At 35.7% G+C, this 12,579-nt stretch overlaps 1 protein-coding gene across 1 annotated transcript in view; it reads right to left on the reverse strand.

Moving 5' to 3' along the window:
- Positions 1–819: 819 nt before the first annotated feature.
- Positions 820–12,579, reverse strand: part of LOC122812929 (lethal(3)malignant brain tumor-like protein 4) — a 2,410,392-nt gene continuing 2,398,632 nt past the window's right edge. The window contains exon 22 of the mRNA XM_044084994.1: positions 820–1,762. Coding sequence (XP_043940929.1) covers positions 1,637–1,762 — 126 coding nt within the window. The 3' untranslated portion in view covers positions 820–1,636. The remainder of the gene's footprint in view (positions 1,763–12,579) is intronic.

Consider the following 12,579-nt stretch of genomic DNA (forward strand, 5'->3'; position numbering starts at 1 on the left):
TGTTTCCACTGAAACAACAAACTCATTCCAGCAATTGTTCAGAAAAAGAGAATCCGTCAAAGGGACTGCCAGAAGCCCCACTTTCTACAAAATCAGAAACCTTAGGAGAGAAAAAGATAAACAGACATTGTCCCTTCATAATTTTTCTGCAGTTTAAAATCTTGATCCTCAGAAAATAAAGAATCCCTTTTTCTTTTACCAAAAACAGCTGAACTGGAAGGGTCAAGAACATGTGAATGATGTCCTCAGGACAGCACCAGGACCCTTAAAGCCAGTTTTCCTGCAACATCTCTGGTCTTCAATGGAGATTCAATCACCGGAATATGCACCCTCGACATGCTCTTAGCTTTAACTATAATGCAGGATTATGTACATTAGTACAGCAGAACATTTTGTCAGGCCTATGGAGTAAGTTACCACTACAGGTCAAGCAAAGTGCTATTCTGTCTGCATTTAAAGCTAGTTGTCAGATTTAGGAGCTGGACACTATTAAGCCCTCATAAGGGAAGGCAAGAACTTAAAGTGTGTCTTCTTAAAAGTGTACATGGATAGGCCTCTTTATGGTTCCTGTGACTGCTTGCCTAATATTGTTCTTGTGTTCCACTACTACTCAGTACTTTTATATCAGAAGTATTCCTCAAAATGCTTTACTTAGGATTACCATTATGTTTCCTAACTGCTTGTAATTCTATTCTCCAACACACATGCATTGGTGACAGGAGCTCACTACAGAAGTTCTCAAAATACTAAGTATATCTCAGATTTAATCCTCAGAAAATTATTCAAATACCAACAGAAATGATATGTAACAAATGCAAACAAATTCAAATGCTTTGTTTATTTTGGAAAAATAAAAAAACGCATTTGATTTCTGTACTGCTTCAGACTTGTATTCACAGTATGGCTTTAAGAGGAAAACAGATTTGATAATGCATTTAAAAACTTGGAAGCAAAATTCCATTGTGAATAGTAAAATAAGGCTGCGTCAACTTTAGACTAATCAAACCACACTCCCAAATAACCTTACAGAATATTTAGTTTTATAATAATCACTGTTTCATTATACATTATACTAAAAGATGAACAGATTCATAATGCAGCAAGTTAGTGCCTTGAACTACAGTACAACTTTCTTTTGAAACAAAGAAGTATTCAATACATTCTACAGTTCCTGAACGCCCATAACATATAGGCCTTAATGATGAACATTTGATCAAATGCAACAATGTATAAAAAAGATGTATTTTAAAAAATGACTAAAATAAATAGATGAGAATTACAGTCTCCTTGTAGGTTTCTAGTACTGGTACCACCATATCCAAATCATAACCAAAGCAGCGTTACAAAGTCACCCTGTTACTTTCAGTTAAAGCACGATGTTCTCTTGATCTCCTCTTCAAATATCTTTGAGATAAGTATTGTTCACTGACCTCCATATCCTTGTAATTTGAGAACACAAAAAATGGTGTTGAGCTTGAGTAACCTCTCTGATCTGACTAATACCAGGAAACATGGGCAATTAGTCAAATATTTGTGCTGCTTGAGAGGAATTCCCAGCTGTATCCTGGCTAACACAATTGATCAGTATGGACTAATGGAAGCACAGATTCCTCCATCCCTTTGCTAGACTTTCATTTTAGTCTTCTGCAGTTTTGAACATGAGTATAGCATTGTAGATTTTAAGTGCAGGTCCCAGCTTGATATTCAGGATTTTGACTATGTCCGTCTGTGTTAACAAAAGAAAGGCTTCTCCATCTATTTGCTAAGGAAAAAAATAAAAGCCGTTAATTATGTTTAAATTCAAAAAGGAAAAAAACAAGAACTCCAACAGCATATGAAACAATAACCATGTAAAATTAGAACACATTTTTAAAAGCAGTACATGACTGCCTCGTGTGTGCTTTTTTAAACACAAAACATCTTTATTAAATTATCATGTATGGCATAGGCCACGTTACACTTATACAAATGACAATAAACCAAAGTGACCTATACATTCCAAACCATGCGACACAACTGTTGCTGCAAATAATCACTTTTAATATATTCAGTCATTGTTAGTCAGCCATTACATAGCTGATTCAAATCCTGCTTCTTTTAAACCCTGTCCCTCTACTGCACGTATTGATCCCACAGTTCCCATTTTTAACTATATAATTTGCTCCTACCCAAAGATCCCAGTTCCAGTTGTTTTAACTCTTGTTACTATCTTCACTACTTCTAGTAAAATTGGTTAAGACTTTGACTTCCATTTTCTAGTAATTGCTTTTTTGGCAGCCATCATAATTAGACTCAGCAAGGCCTTGCTATGTTTAGGCAACTCCAAGTTTGTACCACATCTCAAAAAAATAATTTCTCTTGTCACTCCAACTTGCTCACTCAGCATCTCCAACAGAGCAGTCTGCAGGAAATCTTTAAAGTCTACCAACTCATTACATTCCCAGAAAATGTGTTCCCAGTTGCCTCTTTGTGTCCCATCACACCTCCAACATTTGCTGTCTACCTGAGGAAAAATTCTTTGAAGTCGGCTTGGGATATAAAAATACCTATGTAAGCACTTCCAGGCAAAGATCCAAAAATCTTCCAGATTTTGTTGCATATTTGGGAAATATACATATATACCCCCATTGTTTCTTAGTGAACTGCCTACCTAATCTCTCTTCCAAGTCCTTCCTAACCTCCTCTGATTTATTCTTATATTTATCATGTAATATTTTATATGCTCTTCTAATTATTCCTTTCTGAATGGCAACTTCTGTTCTAGATTCTACTAAAAACTCAACCAGTGCTGGTCTTTTGTTTAGGACCCCCCTATTTCTTTCTTTGCCTATATTCTGATATCAATCCTTGATATGAAAGGCAATCTTTAGCCCGCAGTCCAAATAAGTTCTTGGCATCTTCCCATTCTATTACCTTTCCCTCTTTAGTTATTTGCTTCAAGTACGTTGGTTCCTTTGCCAGTTTTCTCTAAATACATTCTCGCCCCCTCTTGCCTATTCTCTGTATTCCTAACTGTAGTCATCCCTATTGGCAGAATCTCATTTCTCCATTCCTGTGTTGGCTTAGTTCTTAGAAGGCCTTCTGCTACTTTATGAATATAATATTCTGTATGATTATTGTTGGTCTCCTTAAAGGTCTGCATCCAAAATCCCAGGCTTACACTCTAACTTGAGATCCCCCCCCCCATTTCATCATTATCACTTTCTACTTTGAATTATTGTTTTCTGATTGTGCTAAGTATAGGAGCCTTAACTGTGTTGTTCTAAAATACCCCATTCAACTCGGGTAATACCAATCCGCCTTGTTTTATTGGAAGAATAAGCTTATCCCACATGACTTTTGCCATCTTCCCTCCCAGATAATATCCTTCGGCTCTTTATTAATTGCTATCCACAACTTCTCCTCTCGTTGATAAAAATATGCCTGACAAGTGTGTAAGACTAAAGGGAATAAAAACATTTTAACTGCTTGTATCTTATTATTAATATCATATAACAGAGCTTCCATTTTCTGAGTTTTTGAATTACCTTTTGTTTAGTCTCTTCCCCACATATACTTAGCTGCCACACCAGTATAATTTTTAATCCATAATCCTAAATACTTCATTTTATCATGTCCCCTTAAATATGGATACTGCTGAACCAATTCGTATGTGGGAACACAGTTTACCGCTATTGCTTTTTTGTTTTTGCTTCATTAATTTTGTATCCCAAAATGGTCTGAAACTGTCTAAATATGTTCCGCAACACTGTAATGTCTCTTTCTGGTTTTGTCAAGTATAAAATAATGTCATCTGCAAGTAGAGCCAGCTTTTCTTGACTACCATACCAATTATATCCTTGAATTTCTGAGTCCCTTTGTTTTTTTTTTTTTTTTTTTTTGCTAATGGATCCAAATATCATGTAAATAAAAGGGAGGGAGGACACCCCTGCCTGGTTTCTCTGCTCAAGCAGAGATTATCACAGAGGACCCCACCGACTTTAATTTTCACATCTGATCATTCATATATCCACCTAATCAACCTTACAATTTACTGGGGAATGCAAATGCTTCCACCGCTTTGCTCATAAAATCCCAGCCTACTCTTGTCAAATGCTTTCTCTGCATCAAGACTCACCAGCAACAGTAATATTTTCTTACATTCTGCTTCCCTCTGCATCATCACTGTTCTGTTTATTTTGACAAATGTCTGTCTCCCCTCCACAAAACCATATTGACCCATATCTACCAATTGTGGCATCACTTTTGCTATTCTTTTAGCCATTATAGACAAACACTTGATAATCATAATTTAGTATTGAAATGGGCCTGTATGAAGCTGGATCTGATGGATCTTTACCTTCTTTAGGTAGTACAGCTACTACAGCTTTCTTCCAGGATTGTGGTACTTCTCCTCCTCTTAAAATACTGTTAAACAAAACCTTCAAGATCTTCATCAATTTTTTTTCCCTCCTTGCTTCCAAACTTCCACAGGAATACCATCGAATCCTGTGGATTTTCCTGTAGATTGGTTATACATCACCATTTTTATCTCATCCCATCCTATCATGTTAGTAATTGAGCCTCCTCTCCCTCTAGCCTTGGCATATTTAATTCTTCCATAAATATTGCCATTTGTACCTTTTCTTGATTTCTGTACTTCTCTGCTTTATACAGACTTTCATAGAATTTCCAAAATATTCCTAATATTTCTACATAATCCTCCTTGTAATATGCTCCCTAAGCTTGGTGACGGCCCTTTTTACTTTCTGTTGTGTTAAAAGTTTTTGTGCTCTAGAGTTATTATCAAAAACAGTTGCTTGACAGCATTCTTTCTAAATGTATGCATATTATCAAGGTAGTCCCTTATTTCTGTTTATCATTCTGTAGTTGGTCCTCTTCTTGTTCTGTGAGATTCCCACTATTTACAATACTTTGATATTTGTCAGTCCCTCTGAATAATTTTTGTTACTTCTTAACCATATCTCCATTTCTTTTATTTCCAACCTATTTTTAAATTCCATTTTAAATTTATCCCACTTCCTAGCTATATTTTCAGAAGTTTCTATCTTCTCACGAATAGCTCCTGAATAATTTCCACTACTTATTCCTTAAATTCCTCTCTTTTTAACAGATAAGTGGGAAATTGCCAGTGTCTCATTTTTTGTTTCATTACCCTGTGTTTTTATTTTAGTTATTACTGGTGCATGATCTGAAATATTTATTGGGTGCGTATCAAGACGTTCAATTAAATGCACATGTTCCAGTATAATGTAAATTCTGTCCAGCCTAGCCCAATTTATGTATCTTGAGGAATAATATGTAAATTCACTCTGAATTCCTAGTACTGAATTCACATCTTCCATGTCAAACATTTTCATAAATTTCTTTAAAAATCTACCCTACTTTGTTAAATTTCTCTTTCTGGGCCCCCCAAACACATCATCACTCTTGCAATTCAAATTCCAGTTCCCTTCTATAAGTAATATTCCTTGCTGAAAGCTGATTATTTCTCCCAGAATTTTCTTTAGCTCTATTATAGCAGTTTTCGGTGGAATATAAATACATGCCAGTGTAATCCTCCTCCCCTGCCAGTATCCCCTTAGTATTACAAATTTACCATTATTGTCCTTTTCCCCCTCTTCTATTACTATTGGAGCTCCTCTTGCAATTACTATAAGTACTCCTCTCTTCCTTTGCCCCAGGTAGTCTGCGGAATAACCATCCTGAAAACCATTCCTTATCAAATTTATATGTTCAGTTTTTTCCAAGTGTCTCTCCTGTAGTATAGCTATTTGCACTCTACATTTTTAAAATAGTTCACTACTCTTTATTTTTTGGATTTATCTGCAAGACCATTAATGTTTAAAGACAATATAGAAAGAATGATATTCTTGAGGGATTATTCCCACTTTTATGTAAAACAGCTTTTTTGATAAGTTTCTAGTTCCAGCTTTTGTGTTACATGCATGCACTGTTTGGCAATTACTCTTTTACACAACTGGTTCTTGTCATCTCCACTTGAGCCTATGTCACATCTTGCAGAGCTTTTTGTTTTATTGAAAACCCTCAAATAAAAAGACAGACACACACACCCAATATCCCCATAAAACCTACTAACGTAATAATAAAACACAAAGCTACGTACATCTTCAAATACTGAAGTTTTAACCCCTTAACAGGAACACAAGTTCCAAACTGACAGCCACACACACACACACAAACTCAAGCTAAACAGAAAGAAAGCTTATCCATGTAGAAAAGCATATTGGTAGAGCCTGTGATTCTATTAAGTGCTGCCTGTTTTGCTTTATCTTTATAGCTCACCCAGCTGAGAAACACACAAATGCTTCCAGAAAACATTTTCTCCAAGCCACATCTCTTTACCAGATTGTCTGCTAGTGATATCAGAACCAGATACAGGACTGTTTACTAGAAACAAGACCTTATAATACTCGATATTCTTTTTCATTTACTCACTTTCTGTCAAAACATGTTACTATATAAAGCTAACAGTCACTCCCCTATGCAAGAATGAGAAAGATCACACTATTTTTTCTTTTTTCATGTTCTTTTAACCAGATTCCCCCCCCCCCCTTTTTGTAATACCTACATTTCTTAAAACTAAACAAGGAGAAAGAGAGAAGGGAAACAGAAACATAAAAGAATAAACCATAGCACATATTTACATTAGTATACCCATTACACTTAAAAATAACTGGAAAAAAACTTTACTTTACAACATGCAGGGAAAATCGTGTACCACCTAAGTAATACTATTAAGAAAAAAATTTGTTTTACTTACAGTCAACGCTCTCCCTGCTCTCCCCTCTCCTGAGTATTTTACCAAACATTAATGACATGAAGTAGGGCATATGCTTTACAGTCTCCTACAAGTTTAACAAAGTCCAATATTTCAAGATTTTTTGTTCTATTCCTGTTCATCTCCATCTCCCAAACCCTGTCTCTGCCTCACCTCCAGTACACTTTTGATTCTTCTAGTCAACTTCTGTACTTTTTTCTCACTTTCAATCATTTTCTGATGAAACACTGGGAATGGTTTCACTGTCACAATCTCTCTGTGGTCTTTATTACCAAAAGAACAAGAAGCAGAATCTCCTCCTGTTTCACAGCTCACTTTTTGTTAGACTGACTTTTGTATTTCTTCCTTAGCATGTACTTCATCAAAAAATGTATTTGTTCCTCCAGGAAAAAATATTTTGATGATAGTTGGGTACAGCAGTTTGAATCTCATGTCTGTGTCTTGGCATGCCCTATTTATTCCTCCTCTTCCTGGTGTGCAATAAGTAGTCATTCTCCACAAGCACTCTGCTAATTCCCACTTTTATTACTTTGTCGTTCTGCCACAGTTTTGTCAGAATCAATTCCTTCTGCTGGCAAGATTGTATTTTTACTATTAAAGGTCTAAGGTTTTTTTTTCATAGCCAGGTTTGGAGCATATACATGATGTGCCCTTTCAATTAACAATTCTTGTTGTGAAATACCAGCCCAGTTGCTTATTTGTACTTTCATAAAATTAATACAGTCTGTTCCAGCTTCTCTGGTACAGCAGAAAATCTAAGGTTTTCTCTAACATGCTCTGTCCCTCTAATTCTATAATTTTTTTAAACATCTCTTCTTGTGTAGTCTCATTCACCCAGCCTTTTCTATATTTCAGCCTCTGAGATTTGCAATTCTGTCACCTTATCTGAATATCTTTGCAAAGTTTCTTCCATTTTTTTCCAGCTTTTTACTGCTTGTGTTCATATATCTATCAGTGTTTTGTTTGTTTTAGCCAGGTCTGTGTGCAGCTGCTTTATACTTTCCTCTTGGTTACTGAAATCATGTCTGGAAATTGCACTACTACTTTCTGAACTGCTGATTTTCCTTCATGTCCTTTATATTTCTTTTTTCCTGGCATCTAGGCAGTGTACTTACTAGTCAGTTACTGAAATTTACCCAGAAATCTAGGTTCACTGGCTTTCTCTGATAAGTTTCTTTTTTCAAACTGGGAGAGGCAGAATTAAACCGTTACTCAATGTGCAGCTATTTTGGAAGTCAATATTGACTCTTGTGTTGTCCTCTTTTTCTATCTACTTAACTAGAAGATTGTTTTCTTGATATCACTAAGTATAATATAATAATATAATATAATATATAAGTATATAAGTATAATGGCTAGATTTTCAGTCAGCACGTTTTTTGACCAAGATTCATAAAAATACATGATATGCCAGACAGCAGTACTGCTAGTGGCTCTTCTTTTCTGTAGAAAGTTGTACAAATGGTGAGGCAAGAAATTCTGATGAAGTCTAGCAACTCAGTGCCATCTGCTGCTTTTGGATCACTGAGTGCTACATGCCTTGCCTCCACTATAAACTATGCAACCTCGGCACCTATGTGATGTTGAAAATTAGTAGGTGCCAGCATCACTTATTACAAAGCTCCTGCAGTCAAGAAAGCTGGAAGATGAACTACTGGTATCAGCCTGAAGGGTACACCTGGACAATGAGGAAGAGGTGGTCATGTCCATGCCTGTACTTCTGAAGAGTACTAATGGAGAGATAGAACAATTAGTGCCCCCTACTCTATCATTGCTATTAAAACCTTCCAAGTATTCATTACACAATAATCAGAAAAATGCAGAAAAATTAAATTAGCTAAAGTAAAGTTTTGAAAGGTCCTAAATCTAAAACCAAATAAAAAAATTAAATGTGGCTTTTACAACTCTCATTTTCTTGTACATACATAAATTAGAAAAATCCCAGTGTTCACCTTTTTGATTAAAAATGCTTCTCTATTAGATAGGAAATGCATCCTTATAAAATTTAGTTATCCAAGAACTCATTTTAAAAAAACTGTAATTAGAACAGTCTTCACATATGTAACTCCTACAATCACTACCTGGTTATTTCATTTTCCATATTTTTCTCAGTGGGTTCATTTCAATGTTTCACTTTTCTCTCTCATTTTCTCTTGAACATCCGTGGAAGGAAGTATGCAAGAAAAACAGAAGTTGAACCACCTCCACAGTCTGTGAATGAAACGCATAAAGGAAATGGCAAAGACTGTAATTCTGGTGGATGAAAGAATGCTTCGGGCTTTTCTGATTGCAGTCCATACAAATCTAGGATTAAATACTTACCTAAGTATGTCTTACAGGCTGGAATTAGAAAGATCTTAACCTATGTGCAAGTCTTGAGCAATGATGTACATGAATGGAGGACACTATAATGTTGGGCAGGAAGGACAGTCCCAGAAAAGCTCTTCCTTAAAAAAAGACTGCAAGTTATTCAACATATTCTCCCCGAAGGTCAACACACTTGACACATTGTGTCTGAAGTTTCTGTAACCCTGCCAAAAAAAAAAAGTCTGAAGTCTGGTCAATGAAATACTGCTGCAATCACCTCCAAATCACTCAAAAATTGCCACCCTTTCAAATTCTTTTTAAGGTTTGGAAACAGGAAATAGTCAGATGGAGCAAGATCTGGTGAGTACGGTGGATGGTCTATGCACTCAAATCCCAGTTTTGACAAAACATCCTTCGTTTTGCCAGCCTTGTGAGCAGGTGCTTTGTCTTGCAAAGAGAGAACTCCTTTCCATAGCTTCCCGCTCCTTTTTTCTTTCAATGCCACCTTAAACGATACAGCAAGTTAAAGTACTATTCTGCATTAATTGTTTGGCCTATTGGAAGATAGTCATTACGACACCTTCCTGATTCCAAAACACTGTGGCCATAACCTTTCCTGATGACTTTTGAGTCTTGAACCTCTTTGGCCTTGGTGAATCTGAGTGCCACCAATGCATGGACTGTTGCTTTGTTTCAGGATCATAGTGGTGTAGCTATGTTTCATCAACAGTAGCTAGTCACTCCAAAAAGTTGGCACCAGCTCAACAAAAATGCCACAAAATCAACCTGGAACTGTCCACTCAATGTCTTTTCTCATCGGCATTCAAATACTTGGGCACCCACTTGACAGACAGCTTCTGCATACCCAGCTGCTCATGGATTATAAATCCAACACATTCCTGAACATCTATAGTGTCTCAGCAATTGTTTTAGCTGATATTTACCGATCTACCAAAATCAGGTCATGGACATGGTCAACAATTTTAGGAGATGGCACCATTTGAGACCTCCCAGAGCTTGCTTCATCTTCGGTCTCAAAATCTCGGAGATGAAAGTTTGCACACTTCTTCACAGCTGAGTAAGAAGGGGACTTGTCACTCAATGTTTGCATCATACATTCATGGATTTCCTTTGCAGTTTTCTACTACAGGAATAGGAACTTCATGAAAGCTCAGATTTTCACACTTGAAAATTACACACTTTCCGTTGACATGGTTCAGTCAATGCCTGAAACAATGCAAGACCAGGCTGAGGACCTGCTGTAGCTCCTTCCTGTTTACATCAAGAGATAGGAAGGGGCAAGTCGAGCTTCAGCCTGGTCTTGCAGGTCCTTTGGAAAAGGTGATAATTTGGTAAGGGTAGGGAAGGCATATCAAACAGACTAAGATCAAAAGGATCCAGCATTATACTAAGTAGCATCCAGCCCACCTCATCCTACTAATGGGATCAGATCCCAATGAGCTTGTGGATCTAAAGATTATACCCAGTTTATGTTTTGCAAAGGTATGCAATGTAGACCAAGCTGTTGCTCCCCACATATTTCATCTATAGAAAGCTTTCTGAAAAAGGCTGAAGATGACAGAGATCTTACAGAACTGGCTCTTGGTTTGGCAGGCAATGATTTATTTCTTTTTTTTTTTTCCAAAATCTCTATTTTAATTTTCTTTTTTCAAATAATAACAACAATACGGTAACTCAAAAACGAAAATAAACAATACAAATACCTATCTAAAGAAAACAGACAACAATCTCATTCTGAGAAAATTATACTTTATTACAAAGAATTGGAATGTCATGTCACAAATCACATGGGAAAATTTTAGCACTCTTGCTATCAAATCTATCTCATCTCACAAATTGATTTATTTCTTGAAGAATATACAAAGGAAATGTAATATGAAATCCATCTGGACAGAGTTATTTTTGAAACTTCAGATGCAGCTTATTGGAGCAAATGGTATGAATAACGGAGGATCTATCCTTATTGTTTTAGTTCTGTGATGGAAAAATCTGAATTCTCTATGCATGTCTAGCATGCACAGAAGATAATCCCTAAGAGAGTGATTAGGGAAGAAGACAGCTAAATAGACAGAAGTTATATCTTTTCACAGAAATGCACTGTCCTTGTAAAAAAAAAAAAATACTGTGGACATTAGAAGATAAATCCTGTAATTTTAAAAATATCCTAGCTGATGTGCTGGCTACCAAACAGTTTTCCAAGACAGGAATTTTAGGTCTGCAGAAGAGGTTGGGTCAAAGGATGCTCTAATTAGAAATTCCAGAAGAATTAAAGTTTCAAGGAAGCAGGAGGAAGGCTTCTTTCAAAAATGCCTTCCTTAGCTTGTGGGTTGCACGAGAACAGCTATGAAAACTGTTGTGCAAACTGGAAATGGATAACTATATTTTAATCAGAGAGTAACTACAATCAGTCTCAAATGAATTTGAAAATAGCTGTAAGACATGTATAGAACAGAAGTGAAAAAGACATTTACACTATGTCCATTAGCCCATAAGGAGAAACATTTCTACTCAACTTTTATAAACTTTACATCTGGATTATTTTTGCAAAGCTGACAAAATGTGAACCACAGCAAAAGACAAAAAATCTCCGAAACTGACTAAGGAACCAAATAATGTGATAAATTGAGCAAAATTGAGTAAAAACACACTGGTTCCACACAGCTGAATAAATATCAGAAATAATTTATTCCAAGGAAAAACAAGTGAGCGCTTTCACGGATACCATCGGCTTCATCAGACTAGAATGAGAACTAGCATAAAAAACTTGCTTTTATACATTCAAAAGAGCCAATCAACTAGGCTAATGACTTAAATACATACATAACCTCTAAAATGCTGGATCACAGTGAAAAACTAGCTCATAGTAAATAATATTAACACATTAAAATAGTAATGGCATAAATAAGAATGCTACTAAAATCTCTGACATTTCAGCAGTAGATTGTTACCAAAAATTATATATATATATATATATATATATATATATATATATATATATATATATATATATATATATGTATATATAGTACATGGCATGTAATATATAGTGAATGTTGCTAGAAGTGTCACATTGCTAAAATAATTGATACAAATACTATTTAATATAGCAATTACAGTAATAAAAATGTTCACTGATAAAATTAAAAGTCAATGTTTAAGAGCTCTAGCCTTGAAAAATGGCTTTAGAGAAACTTTATTATTCAGGCCTGGGGGTTTGTCTGCCTGAACCTTATAATCCATTTATGTTCATTAGATTCAGTTCTATTAACCAAATTGCCTCCTCTCATAGTACTGTGCATAATTTCTAACACCAAAAACTTAAAGCTATGCCTTGGTCCTTCTTTAGCTACAAGCATAGCTAAAGCACTGGTTTCCTTGCCATTCATAATATCTCTCAAATGCTCCAATATCCTATCCTTAATTATTCTATTGGTCTTGTCTACATAAAA

Source organism: Protopterus annectens, chromosome 1.part1 (genome assembly GCF_019279795.1).
Source record: "Protopterus annectens isolate FY-2018-M chromosome 1.part1, PAN1.0, whole genome shotgun sequence".
In the NCBI taxonomy this organism is placed as follows: domain Eukaryota; kingdom Metazoa; phylum Chordata; order Ceratodontiformes; family Protopteridae; genus Protopterus; species Protopterus annectens.